The sequence below is a fragment of the Heloderma suspectum genome, chromosome 3 (assembly GCF_057233095.1).
Source record: "Heloderma suspectum isolate Gila_16-S chromosome 3, 16-S_ref, whole genome shotgun sequence".
Lineage (NCBI taxonomy): Eukaryota > Metazoa > Chordata > Lepidosauria > Squamata > Helodermatidae > Heloderma > Heloderma suspectum.
Genome location: NC_139460.1, coordinates 260,413,236 through 260,440,313, shown reverse-complemented (window position 1 = coordinate 260,440,313; position 27,078 = coordinate 260,413,236). Strand labels below are relative to the sequence as shown.

Below are 27,078 nucleotides of genomic sequence, written 5' to 3'. Positions count from 1 at the left end.
TGAGCACGCTCTGGGAGAGAGCACAGGACAGGAAGGCCTGGTGTGCTATGGTCCATGGGGTTACGAAGAGTCGGACACGACTGAACGACTGAACAACAACAATAGCAAACAAAGGGTCTGATACCTGGGTGCACTAAAGGGGGGGGCATTTTGTCAGTATATAAACTGCAAAAAAACCTCTTTAAAAGCCCATCCTATAAGATTAATTTGGGAGTATTGATTTAAATAGCACTTTTGATATGAAAAAAGGCTTTCAATTAAAAAGATGATTCTTTCTCCCAGCAACTTTGTGAGGTAAGACATTCTTATATCCATGTTAAAGATGGGGAACCATGAATACGACACTATGTAGTTTGCACAATGTCACACAGTGAATCTATGGCTGAGCTGCAATTTGAATCAAACTATCTTCCTCTGGAATTACTCAGGTTAGGGCACAATCCTATTGGGACAGGCAGCCGCCTCTGAACTCAGAGGCAACCACCTATTCAGTGCAGGGCAGGAGAAGCGCAGCGGGGATCTTCCCCTCAGGGAACCAACCTCAGAATGCAGACTCCAAGGTCAGTACCCAGGAACTGACCTATCCTATGGCTGTCTAGCCACTGACTAGCGGCCATAGGATTGAGTCCTTAGTTACACAGTCCAGCAAATAAAAAGGTTGCAATACAGTTAATGTGATAATGACCAAAGAGGCAAGAAGCCCCCCCCCCCCATTTAATAGGTGGTGAGCTGGGGAGATGTTACTGGGGAGAAGTAACGAGCGGGGTACTGCAGGGCTCAGTCCTGGGCCCAGTGCTCTTCAACATTTTTATTAATGACTTGGAGGAGGAGGTGCAGGGAATGCTGATCAAATTTGCAGATGACACAAAATTGGCCGGGATAGCTAATACTTTGGAAGAAAGAAACAAAATTCAAAGTGATTTTGACAGACTGGAGCGCTGGGCAGAAAACAACAGAATGACATGTAATAGGGATAAATGCCAAGTTCTGCACCTAGGAAAAAGAAACCAAATGCACAGTTACAAGATGGGGGATACGTGGCTCAACAACACTACAAGCAAGGAGGATCTTGGAATTGTTGTCGATCACAAGCTGAATATGAGCCAGCAATGTGATGTGGCTGCAGAAAAGGCAAATGCTCTTTTGGACTGCATTAATAGAAGCATAGCTTACAGATCCCGTATAGTTCCCCTCTACTCAGCACTGATCAGGCCTCATCTGAAGTACTGTGTCCAGTTCTGGGCACCGCACTTTAAGAAGGATGCAGACAAGCTGGAGAGGGTTCAGAGGAGGGCAACAAAGGTGATCAGGGGACTGGAAGCAAAGTCCTACGAAGAGAGACTGAAAGAACTGGGCATGTTTAGCCTTGAGAAGAGAAGACTGAGGGGAGAGATGATAGCACTCTTCAAGTACTTGAAAGGCTGTCTCAAAGACGAAGGCCAGGATCTCTTCTCTATTATCCCTGAATGCAGGACACGGAATAATGGGCTCAAGTTACAGGAAGCCAGATTCCGGCTGAACATCAGGAGAAACTTCCTGAGTGTTAGAGCAATACGACAATGGAACCAATTACCTAGGGAGGTAGTGGGCTCTCCCACACTGGAGGCATTCAAGATGAGGCTGGACAGCCATCTGTCAGGGATGCTCTGACTTGGATTCCTGCATTGAGCAGGGGGTTGTACTTGATGGTCTTGTAGGCCCCTTCCAACCCTACCATTCTATGATTCTATGAGAACTGGAATTTGAGGAACGAGGACTGCTTCAGGTGCTGAGCTTCTGTGCTTGTGGGTGTAATGCAGAATCTGAACTTGGCTACTGAATTTAGTTTCCTGAGAGCTTCCACCTTAATTTTAAAAATCATGGCTGCAGAGAAGAACATGGGCAAATGTTGCAAAAGGGCAGGAGCTTCTGTGCTCTGAATTCCATCCCTACTTTCCAACTCAGGCACTTCCTCAGTACATTTCATGTCTTTTGCTTTTGATAAATCCATATTAACACACTCTTAATCCAGCAAAGCCTCAAAAAAAAAGATAATTTAGTCTTAACACAGAATTGTGTTTGGGTTTTGTTTGTTTTTTGCAGGAGATGCGGAATGCCACTGAGCCAAATATTCTGCTCTTTTAACCTCTTGTTTTTTATTCTAGGCCACAGAGAAATCCTAGGTTCTGGGTTGTACAAGTGATTCAAAATGTTGTAAAAGCACCCAAGATTTGAAATATTTCTTTAGTCCTGCTAGTGTCTAAAAGAACATAGTCCTGGTTGGCACCAAGGAATTCAAAACATTTTTTATAGCCCTGTTAAACTAAACAGGTTTTAACTGGATATTTTATGTAAGCAGAATCTGTACAATCCAGAGAACATGCTGACAGTTATTTTTTCCCCAAGGACAGTTTATTTATATTTACACACACACACACACACACACGCACGCACGCACGCGTGTGTGTTGCTAACCCTGAAATTTAGGATTTAAGTTGCTGACTCCGAAAGCTTTTTTTTTGTTTACAAAAACTTTGAGAAAACTGCTTTCCTATTGTTTTGCATGCCTTTGATCACCTCTGTTTTGAGGGTGGAGTTTGACTAGGCTTGAAAAGCAAATTCATCCTCTTCTTGAGTGCTGAAGTTGCAGAGTGGCCCTGACTGTGAGCCATGTAGTCCTCCAGTTCAAATCTCAACTCAGCCATGAACTCACTAGGAGGCTTTTTGCAAAATACTTTTCTCTCAGCTTCCCCACCACCACACACATCTCCAATATGTAGATAATACTATTTGCTAGTGTGTATTAGGGGCTACTGAAGAGGAGATGGGTTGCACAGACAGAGGTTGCACAGAGAAAGCCATTTCCACGGTCACGTGAAACAGAAACAGATAGGCATATCACTTCTGTGCTTTGACAATGTCCAAGTAAGGTTACTGCAATGCATTACACATGAGGATGCTTATGAATAGTGTTTGGATACTTCAATGTAACTCAGAATACATCTGCTGGGTTATTAAGTGGGACTTACAGATGAGATCATACTGCACCAGAACTTAAAGAGCTGCACTGGCTACCAGTTTGTTTCCAGGAAAAATTAAAAATGCTGGTTTTGATATTTAAAGACTTTAATGGCGTGGGACTAGGGTATCTTAAGGATCACCTACTCCCACAAGAACTTATGAAGCCCTGCTTTGGGTGCCTTCACTTTCAGAGGTGAGGTAGCTAGCGACGGAGGACAAAAGCTCTGTGATGGTGCCCAGATTTTAAAAGCCCCCCCCCCCCCCGCAAGTGTTTTTCATCAAGTTCCTACACTGATAACTTTTATGGCATCGATTAAAAGCTTTCCTATTTACACCAAAGCTTTTGATGGCACATAGTTGGTGAGCTATTTCCATTTGTGGGGGGTTTTTTGCTTGTTGGCTGCTGATTGGATTCTCTGCTTTTAGTTTCCCCCCACTGTAACTGATTCTTTTAATTATATTGTAGATTGCCTTGGAGGCCCATATTTGTTAGAAAAACTGGGATATATATATTTTCAAGAAATAAATAAATAAAATAGCTACCTGACAGTGGAATCCGATGATCCAGTGATGATCACCCGCTCATCGTACTGGAGGCAAAGAACTGACCCTGTGTGTCCGGTCAGAATCCTCTTGCATTCTAGTGTATTCTTGTCCCAGATCTAGGAAGGCAAAGGGGTACAAGGTAAACGGACTGTATTGCTAGACTGGCTCTTTTGTTTTCTACATCACAGAATTTTATTTACTACGGAGAGCAAAACTTCTTTAAGTGGCACACAATGCACTTTGTATTCCACAGGCACTTTGGAGCAATATAAACTATCCTTAATATCTCTGTTTTTAATATGAACATCGTGTTTACTCTTCTCATTAGGGAACAGGAAGACTTTAATTACTGAAGGACCAATAACACGGCTAGCAATGAACAGAGTGCAAGAAAATGAAGCAGATAATATAGATTTATCCTCCTTGTTTGGAAGAGACAGAGGAAAACCAATGTATTTCAAAGTCAAACTTGGGAGTGGGGGGTGGAATGGGGAGGGATAAAAAAAGGATTAACCTCATCCCTTCCTGATTCTCTCCTGCATTGTGCACACCTGCATTCTTTGGGGGGGCTGGATGTTGTGTTCCATTATTGCTCACTGGAGAGCTCTCACCTTGATGGTATTGTCTCGGAGGCCACTCACTATCTTTTGATCATCATATTGTAAACAATAAACCCCTTTGCTTGTCTCACTCCGGCAGTGGATTCGCTGTAAGCTGTGCCTTCCACACCGCCAGTTTGATTCTATCGTCTGGGGGAGAAAAACAATTTTAAAGTGTGGAACAAACATCATGGAAATTTTGCAACAATAAAGCCTGAGACTCCTGGGACAACAGGAGCAGCTCTAATGCTGAAACCATTTATCATTAGACAGTTTTGGAGTGTGCTAGGAGGAGGAGGGACAGCCTGCTCCTCCCCCTTTCCCAGTCTCTAGCTTCCATAATGTTTCAAACCCTTTTATGATTCTAGTTGTTACTAAGAAGGCAAAAGCTCCAGCTGTCTAGAATATCGTGTCTCAACAATGGGAGGAAGGCTTATCTAAGAATACATGGGCAATTGTCAAAGGAAACTTGACTTCTGAGCCTTCCCCCCTGCACTGATTGGGCCAGAAAGGCAGAATGCCAATTGACCCTTATCCACTCTAAATTATATTTTATTTCCTCTTGTCTTGACTGTCAAATCTTGTCAGTTCAATAGAAAAGATCTTCTCTGCCCCCCCCCATTTTTGCCCCACACATGCTATCAGTCCATTTGGCCCTAGTGCTCCCCCTTTCTTTGGAAGAACTTGTCCAGAATTAAGGCAACAGTGGACATTGCCAAATAAGCAGCCTGTCTTGCTCTGGTCCTAAGAAGTTTAAACAGTTGTTTCACTTGGGAAGACCCACTGTGAGAAAGTCTGACAACTCCTGATCACAAATTAAGCACTATGAGATACTACTTCTATGGAAAAGTTTACATATTTAGTTAACTATAAGCTTCAAAGTAAAATGGTTAGGATTTATAGCAAAATGAAATTTCAATCAAGATTATAAAGTTGTACTAGATAATATATTTTCATTTTTCTATGAACCAACAAGACAGTCAAACTCAGTCCCTATCACCAAAGTATCTGAACACCCTTTCCCCTTCAATGAAGGGGAGACCAACTATAAATGAATCTGGCATTTATGACACCTAAGTGTCTTAAAAGCAGATTAATATATGATTGTTTGTAACAGGGATAGAACTTCCAGGAAAAATGTGTTTACACAGTCACATAAAAGGATCCACATTTTTCTGTCATTCTGTGTACATGCAGTAGGAAGCCACAACTGGCTGCTATATGTGTAGGACATTCATAGCAATCCTAAGGACCTCAAATGAAAGATTTGCCCCCAAACTGGCCATCACCTACATGACCTTTTCTGGTTCTTACCTCTATATCCTGTATGATTTTGGGATAAAGTGCTCTGTAGAAGGAGTTGGGTGGTGCTATCCCATCAGGAGGCTTGTTTTTAAAAAGATATTGTCCCCTAAAAGAAAGAAAGAAAGAAAGAAAGAAAGAAAGAAAGAAAGAAAGAAAGATTGCTCATACAGCTGTCTGGCCTGGCTATTTTGTACATGGATTTGTAAGATTGACTTCTAGTGCTCTTATTGCTGGGTAGATGGAAAAGGCTGTCTAGACCAGATTTAGAAGAGATGCTATACCCCACTCTCGAATACTATTGCCTTTAGAGATGTGGCAGATTCACAGACTAGTAGGTACCGAAGTTAAACTTAGGCTCTTTTTGTGTTTTAAAAGGGACCAGTACAACTTTCACAGTTACAAGTGGGGACAGATAGGTAAGGATCCTTAAAAGGGGAGTGGTGATAGGACAGCATCTCAGTGACCAGCAAGTTCCCCACAATGTGATTGTTTATTTATTTTATTACATTTGTATTTCACCCAATAGCCAAAGTTCTCTGGGCAATTCACAAAACACACACAGAAAACCCACAGAATACAGTAACACAATAAAACCTAATACAAAAACTTAAAAAAAACACACAATAAAACTAGAATAAAAACCAAAGTCAAAGTCAGCAGCAGCACAAAAATCTTAAAACACATGAAGACATTAAAAAAAATATGAAGGACTAAAAAGCATTAAGCTATTCATAGTATCAACAAGCACCTTTTACTGGTGCTTCTGGCAAGCGGTATTGGCTTCTTCCTCAACTTAGTCTGGTTGCTGGGGACCCAGTGAATGGAAATCACTTCCTACTGTGTAAATTTTTTCATATTTTTCATCCTAAAGTTAAAGAGCCACCAAACACTGTGCAGAAGCTAGTAAACCCCACCATGGGCATACTAACCACTCTTCTGCCTGGAAACATTCCTTGTGAAGCAGAGAAGGGCACAAATGCCTCCGAGTATAATCCTGGCATCTGAGACATGGCGTTTAGCCTAGGCCAGATCTCCGTTTCACCGTCACATTACAACAATACTTTTGACAGGTTGTTTTCTATGTATCTCTCTCTAGCCATAAACCTTGAAGCTAATGAGTGATCTGAACCTTGTATGGTTACACCAGATTAAAGAACAGGGAGAGGGTTTTTTTTAAGGAATCCATTAAAAATATGGTTTCTAAGATTGCATTATATAGTAGTATCAGAAGCTCTATTACAATGCAAAAACTTCTGAAAAATACATGTTGAGATTTCCTGGAATTCTAGAAACACTTTGGTAAATAAAGTACTTGGCTAGATTACCAGGTGTTTTATCAGCAACACATCTATAAGGTATCATATTGAAATATGATACCTTGTATTATGGATTTTTGACAGCCTGTTACTAATGTACTGTTGTTTTGGTGGGAGGGGACCCTACAGACTATAGTATTATTTGATTGCTCTTTTGTAACTGTAATGAATCAATCTTGTTAGATCCACAGAAGACAAATCAATAAAATTATGAATAAAAATAGAGACGAAGGGGAGGGGACCATGTGATTTAAAAACATTTCAAACATACATTTGTGGAAAACTTAAGCTCTGACAGTCCGCCAGGCTTTAAAATATCTCAGCTTTGATGCCTTCCCTATCAGCATATCAGGTTTTGCAAACCTACTCTCAACTGTGCATGTAGCTCAGCAACCCCAGTATGCAGAGGTGCTCTTGCCGTTGCAATAGTTTTTGTCCCTACTGAGAATCAAAAAGAGCTCAGATGCTGAACTGTTAGTTTGAGAACATACAATAAGCAACTCATAACCCACTTTCTAAGGTCTGGGAAAGAGTAACATTTACCTATGCCAGGGAAGAGAACTCTAGAAAAGAAATTTCTGTTAGCACCTGAAGGTGTTAGAAACAAAGCATTCCCATTACCACCCATGTGTTTTGCCAATATGCTGTTTGATGCGTTAACTATAACCTACCAAGATCACAGTTGATTTCTTAAACTGGACCATATATTGCTTACTCTAGGTTCTGAAGATGCAGAAACTGGTGACTATGCCTTGTTTGAGGTTAATGCTACCATGGAAAAAGCAATTTGGAGTACGTCTAGTAATCAATACTACACACAGAGTTGCATTTCAAATATTTTAGAAGATTTAAAAACATTTCAAACACGTTATTTGTCCTCATAATCTACTAAACTATAACATACTCCTAGTGGCAAAGCTCTTAATAGAATTCGCACTTCCAAGTTCGTGGCCTTATTATTTTTCAAAAAATAAATAAATTTAATAGCAGCTAAAATGCCTTAGCTGTCACTTTTGTCTTGTTTATGAAATATTCATACCAAATTATCTCACCAACATTTTACTACAGAGGCCCCTTGAACAGAAAATTATGTATTTTGGGGATTACCCTAGAAAGGGAAGGAACTAATGAAATGTTAACAGAGCAGCTTTAGACTCCAGTAAATTTGGTGCATAATAGAAAGACTATTCTATTTGATTAACTATTCTATCTGAATTTGTCAGTAATTATCAACAGTGGTCTGTATTCTGGGCATATGACTGAAGATTAAATGGATCTCCAATTGAAAGAATCTGCTGAGAAAAACAAAGTGACCTATTATATGGAAAACACCCCTGTGTTTGACTTCTGGACGGTTACCTAGTCTTTATAGAACTACTGTCTCTTAGGCATATATCACAGACTGTTCCTAGTAATGGGAAGGAGGAATAGTGCATCTCACGCTAGCTGATGTTGGCTGTAGACACAACGCATCATCCAGAAAATATTGACAGCTTCTGCATCTTATTTTGAGTATCGTTTTGAACAATACGGACTGAGAACTGTAATTTGAAACATGCTCAGAAAGTCCTGGGGTGCATTTGTTCTGAACAAGCCCTTCTGAACCAGTGCTGACCAAGCTAGAGGTTATTTTGGGTTCAGCCAATTTGATTAACAGGCAGTGGTGGGGCAGAAAGATATGTCCCAGAGTTTTCTGAGCATGCACATTCAACTCTTTCCCCATAGTCTTTATACTGTTAACAGGACCGAGCATTCTAACTGGAAAGAGCTCAAATACTAATGTCCACGCACCCTGAGATGCAAAATCTGGACATTCCTGAGGTGCAGGATAGGTCAAGCATTCAAAATGGGGCCATGAAAATGTGAATTTATGTTTTTGGTAGGGAGCAGGAGGTACAGATGGGCCACCAGCTGCCACTGATATGTAAGGCTTTCTAAGGTGAATATGATAATTGAATGGACTTTATCTTTGGATTAGGCACCTCCCCTTGATTAGGAGGCAGGGTCCAATCAGTTAGTTGCTCCTTCAAGGGCAGGGGCCCTCCTCCCACCCTTGCAGAATCCCTCAACCCTATGACTGATAAAACTCTTCAACATAATGCACCAAGAGAGAAAACTGAGACAAGAGCAGGACAGTAAGAAATATCCCTAGGGATCCTTACCTACCACTCCCACATACACTGTGAAGGCAGGAGCTTAACATGCACAGGTCTCACTCACAATAGTGGTGGATGGGATACATTTTGGAAGTGCAGGAATACATGATAATTTTCTTTTCTTCCCTGACTCCAGAGGGCATTCTAGAAGCCCTTGACATGTATAAGAGCAGTACCACCCCAGGGTGGGTGCCCAGCAATCAAGAGTTCATGGAGCAAGAACTTCCTGCAACCACCCTTCTCCCACATGCCACATCTGCAGGGGAAAAGGTGTCAATTGCTGGACAAAGTACAAACTGGTTGCAGTTTTATCCAAGTAAAACTGGAGAGCCCTCCAAACACCCAGCTTATGCCACATTCTTTCCAGTTGGTGCACCGGCTTACGACAAAAGGTTGGGAGGAAAACTTCCCATGAGCTGTGGAATACCGCATTCATCTTAGGGATAAACAAGGGATCAGTGTGGAGAAGTACTTTGTCAGTGTGGAAACCATTAAGTTGAAGGTTAGAGGAAAGGGTCCTCTAACCTTCAGAAACCTTTCTAGCTGATGTTGCTGGAATAGGAAAACTGTCTTTAGTGCAAAATTCCTAGGAGAACATGTGGCCATTGATTCAAAGAGAACCCTTCTCTGAGCCATGAAGATGCAATTTAAATTCCAAGTGGGAAACCTGTGGACCACTGGAGGATGAAGGAGGGCTGCCCTTTTTAGAAATCTATGAACATGAGGACTGTTAGATTCAGACTCAGATCCCTGGCATCCCAAGACACTGTTGAGTGTCTGCAACCTGTCTCTTACATGTGGTAATGCTTAAGTTTTTTGAAAGGCCAGCTTTCAGGAAATGTAGGATAATCTGAATTTCTCGAATCTGGTTTCCTGCCAGATTCTGTGGTACAGCAAAAATAGGTTTTCAACATTTTAAATACATGTGTTTGCTGGAGATTCTCCTTGAAAATAGCAATGTTTTTAGGACACCTCCTGAATATCCTGTTTGCCATAATCCTTGCCTTTCATCCTCTAGGTTGTCAGTTGGAAACTTTCTGGATAAGGGTGCAGCATTGAGCCGTGCCATAGGAGTCTGGGACATCTTCATGAGTTCTGGAACCCACAGCCTTCTTGGCCAATGTGGTGCTATCACAGTATAATGTGTGTTCTCTGATTTTGTATCCACTTAATGGGGATTAGAGGGAGTGCATATAGGAGACCTTATTGGCCATGGTGACTCTTTAGGCATTTCTGCCCTCTGCTTTCAGGCAAGAATGTCTTGAAATGAATCCTGGCACCTGAGCATTTTCTGGCTTTCAAAATCACTGAACTAACTTCTGGAATATATTGGGATTAAGAATTCATTCTGTCTCCAGTAGTGATGGCCCGATGAACCATCTGCTGGCATGCTAGTTGCAACTGTGAGATGCTTCACCTTGATGAACAATGGATGCAATTGTGCCCAATAAATTATGGCACTCCATTCCAGATGAAGTGATGTTGAGTACGTTCTCCCTTATCTGTTCACACATGCCTTTACAGACATATCCATCCTGACAAGGACATGGCCGTTTGAATTTGGTCTTGGAAGGAAAACAGAGTTCTGAATTCCAGCCAACTGATGTTTCTCTTGGCCTCTGAAGTGTCCTGTGCCAAGTGAATGTATATGTGAGACCCCCATTTGAACAAGCTGGCAGCTGCAGTGATCCGGACTCTGGCTGAAATGGGTAAGCTCATTCCCTGTGAAATGCATTGTGGAGACAGCCACCAATCTAAGGGAAGATGTATTTAACCCAGAAGATCTAACTGGAAAGGAGTATGTTGGGCTGTCAGGCCCTAAAATGGTAGCAATATTCTTTGAAGGGGCCTCAAGTGGAACCATGGTTCATTTGTTCGTTCGTTCATTCGTTCACTCACTCACTCACTCATTTTATAAACAGCCCTATAGCTGAAGGTCTCTTTTATTATGACATACATAATAAAAACCCTGGATTCAAGTTGAACTGTATCTAATGAGAAAGGTGCCAGGAGCAGAGCGGTGAGGGAGATCTTCCTTACTCTGTTCTTCGGTTGATTAGATATCAGCTCAGTAATAGCAAGCTCTTCTGATCATAGGTATACTGCCCAGGCAAAAATTGAGTCAGTCACAGAAGCTCAGAAAGCTGCTGTTGTAGTCTCAACATCTTGATGAAAGGCAGTTTCCACTCTTTTATCACTAGGGCTCCCTTCCCCATCCACTGGGAAAATAGTGGAAGAAGGGTCATCAACTTAAGGGGCCTGAAAGCGTCCCACAATGCTTTCTGGAAGGGCATACAGCTTATTGTAAATTGCACAGAATGATCATTCTGTGCAATGATCTCCCTCTGAGAGGATTATTCCACTAATTTCCATCTGGTGTGGAATAAAAGCACTGCCTTTGGCTCTTGGAGTCCTCGTGGAAAAACTGTCTTTCCCCCTGTATTGCCATGAATGTCTGCTCGCCCCCCACCCCATCTTGCCCTCAGACAGCTGCAAGGTGTGGTAGGTCTTGGCTAATAAGACACGGAACACCTCGGCAGGGAGCAAATGGTCCTGGTTGTTACCTACTTGATCTCTTTGTCAGATAACGCACTCTCCTCTCTAATAAGAGAAGTGAGTGATGCCTCTGATCTGCTTGGAGAGAGGGATAGGGAACAGTTAACGACCTCACTTCCTGGGTTTAAGACCTTGCCAGAGTCCAGAATTGATGCTTTAACCAAATATGATATGCCTGTGGGCTTGCTCCCACTGAAGTTTTGGCAACAATGGGGATGGAATTTGGGGGAAGGCATTTTACTCACTCCCTCTTCTTCTAATTAGGTGCTGCCAATACAGAGCTGGGCAGCCACGTTACAGACTCTGTAACCCAGTTCTCACGATCACTGTGGTTTAAACAAGCCACGATGCACACCAGGCACCATTTGCCTAGTTACCCGTCCAGGTGCAGCTTGTTATATCTTCCAGACTTGGGCGGCATGGCTTGTTGGAGAGCAAAACGCCCATCAAATAACCGAACAACAGCCTGTGGGTTATTTCAGGGTTGTTTCTCCCTCCAACAAGCCATGCCACCTGGGTTCAGACGACATGTCAAGCTGCACCTGGATGGGTAATTAGGCAAATGGTGCCCGGCATACACCTGCACACGCCACAGTTTAAACAAGCCACTGTGGCTTAAGCTATGATGAACATGTGAACCAGGCCTGAGAGTCACTGACTGGGTGGGTCAGCATGATCGCTGCAGTTTGTTGTAGCTTATTTAAGCTACAACGAGCCATGGTGCCTACGGGTGCCACCCTGAAAAGTCAAGCCATGACTTGAGGGTTGTTGTGTTGTCCGAACCTGGCAGGGGTGGATTGTGCAAGGGTTAAGAAACACTCACATGACCTTAAAACAAGCCATGTTGTTTAACCCTTGCACAACCCACCCCTGCCAGATTCAGACAACACAACAAGCTGCAGTCATGGCTTGAATATTCAAAATGGCTGCTGGCACATGCCGTAGCTCACCACGGCTTAAATAAGCCATAGTGGACTGTTGGTTCATGCGAAGAGACCCATTGTCTCTCCCCAAAGTGGCATCTGCTGCTGTATCCTTTGATGTCTGAAACACTGCCATCCTGTATGAAGTGGGATTCTAAGAGCAAGCAGGACTCCAACATTGGCTCCTGCCTGCCTTGTGTGAAGGGGAAGATATTAGACTGTACACTGTGGCACAGCAGTGTTGGGCGGGCAGACAAGAGGAATGAAAAGATGCAGCAGTGTGTCTTGCTTGCAGCCAGTTGTCCCTGAGGGAATAGGGAGGTGTTGCTGCTGCTGGATGTCCGGGTGTTTTCAATGGTGAAAAATCCAAATGCTGACTAAGCTGTGCCAAGTGAGGAAAGGCAGTGTTTCGGGTTTTGTTTTGTTTTTAAATGGTGAGCTCTTAGGAGCTTCACTACATTCCTACAATCTGCCACTAAATGTGGGTGGGTGGGTGGGCAGGGGGGCAGAAAGACCCTCCATTTGAAGGAGCAATTAAATTACTGGACCCTGCTTCCTGATCAAGGGGTGGAACAAACTCCTGAAGGCTTCTGAAATCACCTGTGGAGTTAGAGAATATATATTCTCACAGAACAGTCACAGAGAAAATGAGGAATATATGACGGAATTTAAAAGACAATTTTCAGGCAAAATGAATGGTCAAACTAGTGATCATACCACTGTAAGTCATTATAAATCACTGGCACCTAGTGAGGTGAGCCAGTGGTTTATACTGAGCAGGGGAAAAGATGCATATATGATGCTCTCACCATCCTCTCCGCTCTGCCAAACCCCTCCACAATGAATCTGTCCGGACCATCCTCTCAATCAGCTTCTTCCACAGCATGCCATCAGACGTCACCCGGTACCACTCCTTGCACACCAGCTCAACAGCACACAAAGACTTGGCATCCAGGTACGACAGGATATTCTCTGCAATGTGATCGAGACCTCGAGCTGGAAGAAAAGTAAAGGCAGTCAGTGAGCACCAGGGAGCTCATCAGGTGCCCACAACTATTAAGAACATGTTTTCATCGCCATCATTGCTCGTTCCCTTCCCTGTATTACAGAGCTGGGATGATTGGGCAGAAAACAGTCTCTTGTGAAGTTCAGAAACCAGCATCTTCTTTTGGATGAGAAACAGCAAAGCATTAAAGATGATAAAGAATCCAGGAAGTCATTCCAATCTATTTCTATGGGTTTTAGCACTAGGGGGATGTTCTATGGAAGGCTTTTTTTCTCTTGATGATGCATCCCCCCAAATCTTGCTATATTAGGACCATTTCTCATTTTGTTACTACAGCTGTTCTTGCATTCCAATGGCTCAGAAGCTTCTTTTTGCTAATACAGGAGCTCCTTTGATGCAATGAAGAATAGAATACGTATATATTCCTAATGTGCAGCCTGAAGGAAGTGGTACCTGGGATTTTTGTGCGTGCGTGGACGTCTGTGTGTGCGGGCGTATGTGTATTCATGCACAGATGTGTGGTGAAACTCCCTGCACAAAGAAGAGGAAGTAAAAAAACCCAATTTTACTGATGTGATTTATTTTGCCAGGTAGAACAAACATTTTCCAGCATGGCAATTAGAACAGCCTGTGAGTGCCTCAATACTGCTGAAGGAAGAAAAGAAAAAGACGACATTGACTAAAATATAAAAGGGGCACTGCAGTAATAAGCTGATTAATATCCCATAAGCAGATATGGGATTCACTCTGTGCTGCTTGAACTGAATGGATTCCTCTATTAACTTACTGCCTTCCACTCAAGCCTAACATATGCAGAGGCCTCTGAAGAATAAGAGGCCTCTAAAATGTTTCATTAATAAAGCCTCACTTGGTTGCTCTTGTAATGCAGAAGAGATATGGAGGCAGTCAGGGGAAGGGCATCTCTGACAGCTAAATTTGGACAGATATGTAAATGGGCAAATGCTGTGTTAGTACAAGCAACACGAAGTTTTGTCTATATTACAAAACAGATGTGTTAAAATTTCAGCATTTATTTTTAAAAACACTTTCTATGAGAAGATCAGAGACAGTCCTAAAAGCACCACTGTGTAATATCTGCAAATGCATCTACTCTGCTACAAATAATCACTAAAAAGGCATTTTTGTAGCCATACTTGGACCCTGCTCCAAACCCAACTGTAGTGAAAGGAAACCGTCTGAAGGGAAAGAGATGGAGATCTATGCTTCACCAGCTAGAGGTGAAAAGTGGCTGCCTGGAATGCTTGGAACTAATGAGCAAAGAGAAGCAGGGGATGACAGAGCTAACAATAGGACAGAGACCAGTTACAAGACATACAAGGTCAGTTTCTCATTTATAAAAATGTGAGAGGGGGGTCATAGGAATATAGAGTTTTAGGAATATAGGACGCTGCCTTACACCAAGTCAGACTATTGGTCCTTCAAGGCTAGTACTACCTACCCCAAGGATGGGCAACTTGTGGCCCTCCAGATGTTCTGGCCTACAACTCCTATCCTCCTTTATCATTGGTTATGTTGGCTAGGGTTGATGGGAGTTAAAGGCCAAAACATCTGGAGGGCCACAGATTGTCCACCCCTGGTCTACAGTAACTGGCAATGGCTCTCCAGTGTTTCAGACAGGGCTCTTTCCCAGTCTTACCTGGAGATGCTGGAGACCGAATCGGGGACCTCTGCATGGAAAGTATGTGCGCTGCCATTACACTATGGCCCTTTCAACATGTGTTGGGAAATACTGGATTCTTGAGGCTATTATCTAAACTGAACCAACTGCTCATAAATTATCACATACTTTCCATATATGATTTTCAGTAACAAGGAATGGGCATATAGAAGGCCTAGATGTAAACTGAGTGTATGATGCTGGCTATATGAGGTACATGGACAGAGACAAAAGAGCTTTTGCAAGATTTAGAGGAGGGAGTAGGCTCCTTTGAATTGGGGAAATGCTGCTGTCAAGAGTAGGGGCATCATCAGTGGAAATTGTGAGCAATTCATAACTTTTTATGGCATCTAGTAAACATGAGCTACTGGATTTTTTGAGTGGGCAGGTTATTGTCCAGTCTATTTGCAAAGGTAGTATAGCTGCTTGGTCAAGTCTATCCTCCCCCAGTTTCACTTGGGAAAACAGGCAAACATGCCAGATTAGCATTGCAGCCAACGTCTTTCTCTCCAGGTAAAAAGCTACCACACATCCGGAGCGAGATCAAATGCTTCATTTCCTGCTTTTGTTACAGCTGCCCCCAAAGACTGAGCTTCATTTGTCCGGCAGTAGAGGCTGAGCGTAGGAAGTAGTAAATGCATTTTGTGCCATCTGAGGTCACATGTCTACACTTAAGTGGACACATACACAATGAGGTGCCTATCAGATGATTCTTATCAGGGTTTATGTAGGACACCATGTGCCCAGTCCTTGCTGCTGATGACAGACAAGCTAAGGACGACATAATGAGCTTCTCAGCATCAAAGTCATTTTTATTCCTTTCTTCTATGGTCTCTGGACAAATTCATCAAAGCATAAATTTGGGGGGAAAGTAACTTTTAAGAAATAAATCTCTCAACTCTGACATTCCTAAGATATGGAGAAGTGCTTCTTAAAATGAAAAGACAAACCAGTGAAATCAAGTAGTGTAACACCACTTGGTAAGCAAGAGAGACCTTGCTCAAAAGAAAAAAAGTGAGAAAAAATTTAAAAGCTGAATTAAATATGGGTTATTTCTTTAACACAAAGGGCTATTGAAGGGTGTATTTAAACACAATATGGGGTTAATACATTGGAATTTGATCCCTCAGTACGCTAAAGCTAAAGTAAAAGCACAAAATGCCAGGCAAATCACTACTGCAGAGGAAACTGCAGTAGTGAACAGGTACACTACAGCATGGTTGCACAACAGGACAATGGCGATCCTCTGCACAGTATCTTTCTTTGGCAACACAATTTTGAATGAGAAGAGTCACCTGTCACTTGTAGATGCCAAGAAGGACTTCTCCTTCAGTTAATCTCACCCTGAAGCCTCTATTAAGGCTGAACCTAATGTTATATCTATAGGCCTTGATGATCTCCTCTCAACTGTAGGATCCAAAAGCACAAATTCTGTATCTGGAATTTGCCCCATGTTAATTGAAAGGCAACTGATTCAATGCCACAAGCTCACCCAGGAAAAATTTGAGAGCATAAATCTTATCACAAGCAAAAATATCTCCAAATTATTATTCCTTTCTGGGACACCTGACACAGAATGTCCTGCTAGAGAAGAAGGCTATTTGAGAGCTATGACAAGGTAAGAAAGCAACAACCTGCTGACCACACATGCTTTTTTGAAGCCTAATTTTTTTTTTTTAAGTTTTGCTAAAAGCTTTTCAGAAACTGGCATGAGAAACATAATGGGGACTTGTTAACATGTGTGTGCGTGTGTGTGTGTGTGAGAGAGAGAGAGAGAAACTGGATACTAAAAACTGCTTGGAAAGAAAAATAAAATAAAACTTAAAAAGCTAGACACTATATAACTCTAAGGATAGGCTACACTGAAAGAATGCCACGTGGTCTCCTGCAAAGAGGTTACTCGACAATAACATCCAACGACCACTTTGTAAATTAGGCTTTTGTTTCAAAAAATAGTGAGCTCAGTGAATTTATGAAATCCACATACATATTAAAATAATAGGAAGGATCCTATAGTGCAGGGATGGGGAACATGTGGCCCTCCAGATGTTGGTGGACTGCAACTCAGATCAGCCTTAGCCAGCATAGCCAATAGTCCAACAACATCTGAGGGCCCACATGTTCTCCATGCCTGCTATGGTGCTTTTATTTTATACAGAATCACAAATGTTTCCATAAGTAAACACTTAATGTTTTCCTTCGTTCACTTCTAGAATTCATATTTTCCAACAACGTGAAGACTAATACTGGACAAAGAACCCCTAAGATAATTCTTCATATGATCGGGGATGACAATGTTGCTGCAACTTCTAACTTAGATCTCTTCAAATTCAGAAAGCAGATTATTCATATAATATCACAAATTGTACACAGGAAGATATAGAGGCAAAACTAGGTCTTAACTACCAGTAACGTTTTCTAATTCAATGGTTCTGGAACCCCACTTGCAGCTTGGCGGTCTAGTAGAAGCACCTGTTAATTATGAAAGGCCTTCTGCAATGTAACTGAATTAGACTTAGTTAATGTAACTTAAAATTCTGGAGGGAAATACCAGAACTTTCAGTGTGATCTTCTCCTGTGATCCCACTAGAATACCTGGCAGTGCTGTGATGAAGTCCCTCTGTAACATAGGCTTGAGGTATGAATTGATGTGCCCATGCTGATAGTGACACATCTGGGAGATGAGATGTTCCACAAACTCCACTTGGTCGGACTCTGACCACTGCTCAAAATACTTGATACAGAGCTCCTTTTCCTTTTCATAGCTTGCAGATAGCTTCCTTTGCTTGGGCACTATCATGCTTGAAGTGCCATTGGCAAGTTTTGTCTATGGAAGAAAAGAAAAAATGTATAAAATGAATTTTTCAAGGCGGAGAATTTGACATCCTTAGAAGACAATATGTTACATATGTGCCTACCCGGGTGATAGGAAAAGCACATTCATCCAGGTCTTAATTGTATATTATAGAGATTAAACTGCTGCTAGGTTCCCATTTCACTATTATCAACTACTTTAGTGCACAGTACTTGCGTGCCTTTCCAACACTTCTCTTCTAAAATATTTGCTTTATTGCCACAATGGACTGCTGCTAAAATTAATAGAAAATACGTGAGAGATAGAAGAGGAAAAAACTGCCCACTGCTGCTGTTCAGCACTGTGCATGGCTAATTCAAACATTATAAATGTAGGGCCCACCTGTATAGTATAATTTAAATGGTATTTTATAAAGCTATTTGTTTATGGCTTTATAGTTTTATAGTGTTAGATGCTCACCATGAAGCTGGCTACTGAAAAGAATTTGAGCAACAGACAAAAACTATGAACCTCCCCTGCTCTACTCACAAGGAACAGGACCTATTCAAATGTTTGTGATTTTAAAAAAACCCAACTAGATTTAAGTGTGTTTCTTGTTACTATGAGGACATCCCATATCCTCAACAAAGTGAACTGCCAACAAATGTTGTTCCCATGCTAGCAGTTAAAGGTAGTTTAGCATTTTTTGTTTCAGACTTTTCTTTCAGCAAAAGAATAAAGTGAAATATATCTAGGCAGGACACGCTTGTATACCTCCATGCCCTGGAGACTTCCAAGACATTAGGGTAATCAGAAGTTCAGATACTTCACATTTGTTAATAGACATAATAGCAATAGTCCATAAAAGAACAGTACAGCGATGTGCAGGGATAAAAACGGGGGGGGGGGGATCTACCAACAGCCTGATCCTGCAAGCCACTGCACTAAGGCTGCATGCAGCTCACAGGATCATGCAGTCCCCTGTACTACAACTGGGACCCAACCCTAACTGCAGCATTTGGATGGATGTACCAAACAATAAGTCTTTCATGGCTGAGTGTGGAAAGAACAACAGATTGACACAAAGTTCAGGGTCCTTGATGTGTAAAAGTCTGCACCTTGACAACTAGAAGCTCCAGGCTTGCCCTTACCCCTGGGTGTCAGTCTTATGCAAACACTATGGTTTTTCTACATTATTCCAAATCAAATATAAGGGATAGAGAGGTGTGTGAATGAAAAGAGATATTATGTATTTCCACATATTCTATCAGTATCTGCATACTACACATACACTATGTGTAGTATGCAGATTCTACACTATGCAGAATAAGCACACCTATGACTGGATTGCTTATGTAACTTCAGCAATTGACCGACAAGCAAAATGTTTGGCTGGCAAACCAAGAAACACCATAACAAAACTGGATTCTCTGTGTGTCTCAGTCGAGGCCTCATAGTCTTTATGAAAATGATGTAACCTAGTTCCTTGGTGTAGAAGTGCTGGGTTTCTCCATGCACAAATGTTGCTGGTGATAGCCTAGCATTAAAGCACGAAGGTTGGACTCTATTGAACACTGGCCTGGAGGGATTCCGTGGCTGTTTTCACAGCAGTTCAGCCGTTTGCAGAACAGAAAACCAATGAAACGCTGGATTAAGATTTAGATAGTTGATAAATGGTGTATTTTATAAGCCTGACCTCATTTCATTTCCCATTTCATTTGCTGCACAGCCAATCTTACAGCAGGCTGTCTTCATCCAACCTGTTCTTAAAATCATCGCCTTTTGCCTTTTTATCTACTCCTCTCTCAGAAACATGTGCCTTTAAAGTGTGAATACACGTGAGTCAAATCAGTGACCTGCACAAGAAGCAGTGTTATTATCTGGCACACAAAGATGACCCTCCTTAGAGGACCAGTCTATGGACCAGTCTATAGTATCAGCCATCCTGGGATGATAATCACCAAACTCAGTTAATTTCCGATCCGCTTCCATGCTGAAATGCTAGATAAGAGAGGTTGGCATGTTCCAAGTCTACAACCCCAGGCAACTACCTGATGTGGATTGAGAACAGATCTTAAATCCAGATAGCTCAATTAAAGTTATCCTTTAAATTATTGGAATTCATAGGAATCCAACATGTTTCAATCAATCTATTTGCTTTTCCATAATACACGGTGGACTAAATATGAAGGAGATTTTTTAATCAAAGTAATCTATGGATTTGTTGTTGTGCATTTCAGTGTTATGCATTGCTCTACTTTTAGCAAAATAAGGAGGGGATGGTCCTACCCACCTTAAAGGAGGTGGTTGTAAGGCCACGCCTAAAGAAGCTGTCCTTGGGCCCAAGGAAAACAAGCCCTCTTTGTCCATCTATAAACTGATCACTATTCTTCTTTGCATTCTCTAGGCAAAGTGCTTGAGTAGATTGTGGTGACCTTCCAACCCCATGGCATTCCTGGATAATGTGATTTGACTTTTGACCCAGTTTAGAATCTGAAACTACCTTGTTCATTTTGGTTGACAACCTCAGCCATAAGACAGATGGGGGAGCACGGCCCTGTTGATTTTCATGGATCTCTCAGCAGACTGGGCTGGCATCAGAGATAAGCATCACTGGAACCTGCTGAGGGCCATGGTGCTGCTACTCATCCTCCATGCTCTTGCTGCCTGTTTGCCTGCCCTCTCAAAACCAAGTAAGCAAGCAAGCAATGAGAGGAGCAACAAAGAGCAGTGGCCTCTGCATGCCTTGTCTTCTCCCTCTGGGAGGTGGTCAAATTGGTCTAAAAGGAATAAGCAATCAAACAAATAGTGGCAACAGTGGTGGGGAGGAGGAACTGAAACACCTTTCCCAAGTGACCCCAAAATCTGAAACCAGTATTGCTGATGAATAGGCCAGAGTGTACTTTCCTTCAGTCCTGCAGTCCCGGGGGAACTGGCGAGTGGGACATTGCACTCCCTGCCTCTCAGGAAGAACATCACAGCAAGGAGAAAACCAGCCATGGTATCCTTTCTAGATCATCTGTCATGACTGAGAGGGGAAGGCATCTGTTCTGCATCTGTTCCAGGGTTACATTCCTAATCAACAGATCACTTCCAGGAAGTCAGACCATGTGGACTTTTACTTCTGCAGTGCTTAATCTTGTCTTCCATGCTGTTTAACATAAACATGAAACCACTATGAGAGATCATCCAAGGATTTGGAGTGAGGCGTCATCAATATGCAGATGACACCCAACTCTACTTTTTCCCCCCAACTAATCCAGGTGAGGCAGTGGATGTTCTGAACAGGTGTCTTGAGTCAGTAATGAAATGGTTAAGGGTTAATAAACTAGAACTGGATCCAAGCAAGATGGATATATTGTTAGGTGAATTGACCTGTTCTAGATGGAGCTGCAGTCCCCATCAAATATCAGGTTTTCAGCTTCAGGATGCTCCTGGATGCTCAAGTTGCACTTGTAGCCTAGAGAGACATTATCCATCTCTGGCTGATACCCCAACTGGGCTCTCTTGGGAAGGAATAACCTTACCATGGTTATCTATGCTTTATAACATCCTTTATAACAGCTAGGCTGTTAACCAGGAATCACCTCTATTACATCTATACTTAAATTTACTTTAGCTCCTAATCTGTTTGGGGGTGAATATCAGAATGCTAGTCTTGACCTTTAAAATGTTGGAATGAGGGTAGAACTACCTGCTCCCATATGTGCCTGCTTGGAATGGGTGGAAAATCCACTTGTCCCTTTTGCCAGCCATCGCCTTTCACAGAACTCCTCCCAACAGCCAGTATAATCCTGTCACCAATACCCTTGAGCATGACACTCCATCATCATATAGGGGCTGCTCACACAACATAACAGCCCAGTGTGGGTTATTTTTTTAATCCACGGTGAGGCGGCAGTGCTTGTGGCTGCCATTATGAATATGCAAACCCTGCTTGAGTGTTGTTGTGTCATGCAAACACAGCAAGCATGGGCTATGTGAGGGTTAAATAACCCTTGCATAACCCATGATCTTTCTTTTTGTTTAACCCTTACATGACGCAGGCTGGCTGGTTCACACAATATGACAATACCCGAATGGGGGTTGCATATTGAATGTGATGCCCATGAGCACCATGGCACCAATCCATGATGAGCTGAGGTGTGTCATCCGAACCCAGTCATAGTTTAATTCACAGGGATGTTATATGGGAGGGAAAATGGTTCTCCCCCATATGTTATTATGTAGCATTGTTCATATGTGCAGTCTGAGGGATCTGATAAAAGTCCTAGAAACAGTGCAAGGCTCCTGGGAAACAGATACATTTCTCCCCACTGGGGCACTCCCATGTTCACTATGAGAACTTCATTACCTGTGCTGGCCTTGTTTTGGTCCCTGTCAGTCATGTGGACCAATGGGTTGAAGCACAATCTAGACACTGATCTAAAGATCAGAAAAAGCTAAAATAGCTCTAATTTGAGGAACTGGGGACTCTATCCAGATACAGCCTTTAAGTGATAAGCTTTCTAGGGCAAGGGCCAGTTTTGCATTGTTTGGTTCATGTGCCAACTGTGATATTGATCCACTCCCCAACATACAAATTCTGGCAACAAAGGGGGTTCTTGGCTCAATTTCTTATTCTAATCCCAGGATAAGCAATCAGGTAAACAATAGCAGGGTTATAAAAACAACAACAACAACAACACAAAGATAGCTGTGCTGCTCCATGGGTGTGGGGGAATCCAAAATCCACAGTTAGGCAATATCTTTATTAGGACCAACCAAAATTTGGGGTTGATACCTCCGATAGGCAGTTCTACAGAACATGTGAACAAGTCAAAACAGCTAGCAGAGGTTTGCCACTAAGAAATCATGAAATGCCCTCTACGTGTAGGGACTTCCTCAGGATCACAATTTTTGAACATTTGTTCACAAAGTAATGTGAGTAAACCTTGGTCTTCACGTAGACTCCCTCTTCCATTTCTGTGCTTATTTTGCTCCTCCTCCTTGCCCCATGTGCAGTTTCCTGTATGATCTCAAATCAAACTCACCAATTAAACTGCAGCATACTCTACTCAGTATTAAGAATGAGTGAATGAACAGAGATCATAATTACACTTGGGGGGGGGGAGAGGGGGGTAGTGATTCAAAGAGAGATCTGCAACTGGAAATACCCCATTTGGTTACAGGCTGTTCAGTTTGAAGCTCTGGGCAAGTCATTTCAACCCTCTCTGCCTCAGTTTATGGAAGGTGCTATGTAATTTCTAGGCAGTATAACTCTTTATGGCTACAAAAAATCATCTCTACCCCTATATGTATAAACTTCACTGCCTGTCCTTTAATCTCTACAAAAGCTGTAAAGCACAGCTTTTTCCCTTCTCTAATGCATTCAGTTAAAAATATTTTAAGCATCTGTTGAAGTCAAGCAAAAAACAACAAAAAGACAAGAATTTAGTTATTTCTTTTTGAAGCAGGCAGGAAGAAAACTTATAACTAGCAGCAGTAGAACTGATTGGGTTTCTGAGAAACCTATTGATGACTAACCACCCCCAAATCTAAGCAAATCTCTTCAACTTATACTAGTATTAGAAACTAACTGCCGCAGTACGGGCATACACTTAACATACCCACTACATGCAATAACGGCAAACCTATGCTTTTAAAAGCAGATGTGCCCATTCACGCGTAAAAGGAGAAGATGGTGGATGAAATCTAAATGGCCAATTGAGCATGGGGTAGGAATGCTGAACGTTCCCTCACCTACAACCCCACCCCTAGTTCCTCTCCCCAAGTTGGGGTGGTGGTGCAGATGCAAGAGGCAGCTGCTCCCAAGTGATGCCAGAGGGGGAAGGGACTCCATGATCACACTGATAGGTGTCATTTGTCACTGCTGGCAGCAGTGGAGGTGGGGGATGGCTGGAGAGCTGCTCAGAGGTGGTGGCCTCTTACTAGCCTCTATCCCATGCCCTTGGCCAATGGTTTCTTCCACCTGGGCTTACCAGAGTAGACGGATGGACTGCATGGGTAAGTACAGTAAGGACAGCAACTTCAGCACTCTCTGTGTGTGCACCCATATGGTCTTCCCCTCACTTTACAGATGAATGGGGCAGACCCGTTTCAAGAAGTGAGTTTGTTGCCATCACGTATAGTTTGTGCCTCAGAAGCATGGCATGTAAGTGCACTGTAACTGTCAACTTGAACATTTGGAACACTGTGATGAGGGTGATGGATCATCTGCCTCAGCAGCAAAGACCACCATAATCTATCAGCAGTACAGACATCTCATATTAGTAAAACTTCCATAAGTTGGTTACTCCAAATGCAGCCCTTTGCTTACTACTTCCTTGCTTTAATTTCTAATGCAAGATAAACACATAGAACTAGGAGCAGCATTTTGCAGTGGACTATTCTGTCCAGCTTATTAGAAGATGACTTCACAAAATGCAGCTTTGTGTTGCTGAAGTCTCTCAGGGATGCCTTCCGGAGATAAATTGAACAGTCCTGAACACAAGGGCATTCTATTGATCTCAAAGAGGACACAAGATGTTTCTGCTGAGCTGTCTATTGCAAGATCCTTTAGGTACAGAGTAGTTAATGTGGACACCATATTATATGTACAGTGAAGGTGAGGCTAAGATAAAAAGAACTGGCTTTCCTAGCGGTAAAATTCACAATGATTTTCCAACTCTACATCATAAGCTATGATTAATATACAATAAAAGATACAACCCTTGGCTTATTGGACACTGCTCAAGGTCCACAGTAGTGTGTGACTTTTCCTTGGATACACAAAAACAGTCCCCTGCATTATACACAGCATTTTTTTAAATTCAGGAAAGCTTCAAATGCCACTTGGGCGGTGACAAATATGTATTAAAGCTTTGCTGGATGTACGCAAGCATTTCCATGAGCTTAACAGGGTTGCCCAATTGTGGCGAATAGCTGCATCAGCTGGCTATTAGCCAGCACTTAGTGGGAAGGGTTAAGACCAAATGCTTCCCCTGTTATGGCTACAGGATGTGTAGGAGGTATAATGGGAATTGCTGTAATGCAAGTTATCTGTAGGCAGCTTAAACCTACACTACATACTAAGAGATAAATTGTACAAGAGATATTTTACTGGATAAGCAAAAAATGAACAGGAAGAAACTGTGGCCAACCACTTTAGCAAAAACCATATATGAAATCTAATCTCAGAATAAACAGTGCAGAAAAGAAAGACAAATAAGAAAAAAAAGAATCCGAACTATGATATAACATGGTATACAGTAATAATATGCAGTACTTTATTATGGACTTATACAGTATTGTTTTGTACATTGCTTAGAAATTTATTTTAATGTAAGAGATTAATAAATATTGTTAAATAAATAAATGTAGTAGGCTCACAGTTAAAGTAAGGGGGTTTTTTCACAGCAGGAAAGCTCTGTGTAACCATTGCTCTGCTGGGGCTTTGAGTAGACACCAATAATGAAAATAGTATGTGTTTTAACATATTTCATAGGAATTTGCAAGGGCTTTATGTAATGCAGAGGTGTATCACTATGGAAAACTACTTTTGCTAGTTATCTCTTGGCAAGAGAACCATGCAGTAACATGTATCCCATGAACAAACACTCAGTACACACTTCAGACTTGCATCTGTGGGATGGGAGTGCATGGGTTTGACAATGAATATATTATGCTGCCTTATATGGAGCCAGACCATTGGTCTAACTAGCCCAGTACTGTCTACTCTGACTGTCAATGGCTCTCCCAGGTCTCCTTCTCAGCACCTGCTTCCTGATCTTTTTAACTAGAGATGCCAAGGATTGAACCTGGAACTTTCCACATGCAGAACATGTGCTCCAGTGCTGAACTATGGCCCCAATCACACACCTCCCCATTCCACACTATTTGATTACAATCATCTTCCATCTCCCGTTTTCTACTCAGTTCTGCAGCCACAGCATTTAACTAGGCAAAGTCAGGCCTGTATCCACATACGCCTTTCACACACACCAGCAACTACAAGATTGTACACACATGAAAGGGCAGCAGGACTGTGACCCAGGTGATCAGGCGATGGCACCCTCTTGTAAGGTTCTCATATGACACCAGTGTGGAATAGTAATCTATACATATGCTAAGCAGTACTACCACCATCACCACTGGCAAGCAGACAGCACCCAGTGCTAGCTTTGAGAACCAGTTACGGCTTCGGCAGTCTTCTGCCCTCAATGTCACTATCAGGGTCAGAAAGAATCAACCAACCCTCCCCTGCATTTTTCATCCAGAGCTGCTGCTGTTCCTCGCTGGTAAACATGCTGATCTTTACAGAGCCACCTTAACAGAATTTTTGGTTGGACCCAAGTGAAGGGAATTGGGGGAGGGGGGAGGGGGAGAGAGGACATAATGTTTAATTATAAGAAATGATTGAAATAGGCACAGACATACCCCGGGTGCCTCTGCACTGCAGCAAGCTCTAAACTTGTTATCGTTAATGGTTTAAATTTCACTGTGCTAATCATTTCAGGACACAAGCCTTTCTTGATAATCTAATGAATTATTCCAACATCCTTCAGCAAAAAAAAACACCTCCATGACAGCACTAATTACAAGACGTTTTCCCAGTGCTTATGTAAAATATGACAGAGCAGCAGCTTAGGGAATTGCAAAAAAACTGCTTCTAATTTCCACTGAGAAACTGACAAACACCTCTCTTGCATCTCTCCCAGCTCTCAAGTAAGATTTAACTTTCTCATTTAGTTAATTACCGAGTGAGGATCATCATTTTCCCGGATCGGAGCGGCACAGAGCCTTTATCGTGTTAACTTGTGAACTTGATCGATGGCTGCTGCTAAAACTTAATAACTTCACCCCCTGGCAAATTGTAAGATAAATATAATAGGAGAAACTCTGACAGTAAAAACCTGCCAGAAATGAGTGCTGTGTTTATGTTCCTTTGCAGGCAGCAAAAAAACAAAAAAACCCTACACACCAACAAAACAGAAACAAACACCCAACGAACAGCTTATTATTGGGTGTGTGTTACTTATATTTAAAAGACTCCAGGCAGTTAATTTTCTGTGTACTGTTCAAACTTTGCTGGAAACATAAAAGGTGTTGGGGGACATTACCAAAGCAATGGCAAAACAAGAAAGAAAGAAAGAAAGAAAGAAAGAAAGAAAGAAAGAAAGAAGAGAGCATGCGAGGGCAGGAAGACTGAGGAGACAAT

At 42.1% G+C, this 27,078-nt stretch overlaps 1 protein-coding gene across 14 annotated transcripts in view; it reads right to left on the bottom strand.

Annotated features, from left to right (window-relative positions):
• BTRC (beta-transducin repeat containing E3 ubiquitin protein ligase) overlaps positions 1 to 27,078 on the bottom strand; it is a 183,971-nt gene that overhangs the window by 25,228 nt on the left and 131,665 nt on the right. For all 14 annotated transcript variants that reach the window (XR_014789518.1, XM_084846521.1, XM_084846512.1 and 11 more), the window contains 5 exons: positions 17,681 to 17,912; positions 13,211 to 13,397; positions 5,460 to 5,556; positions 4,158 to 4,295; positions 3,544 to 3,662 (listed from right to left, as the gene is read on the bottom strand). Coding sequence is in view for 13 of the 14 variants with exons in the window: in XM_084846521.1 (XP_084702647.1) it covers positions 3,544 to 3,662; positions 4,158 to 4,295; positions 5,460 to 5,556; positions 13,211 to 13,397; positions 17,681 to 17,912 (773 nt within the window). In the remaining variant the exon portion in view is untranslated. The remainder of the gene's footprint in view (positions 1 to 3,543; positions 3,663 to 4,157; positions 4,296 to 5,459; positions 5,557 to 13,210; positions 13,398 to 17,680; positions 17,913 to 27,078) is intronic.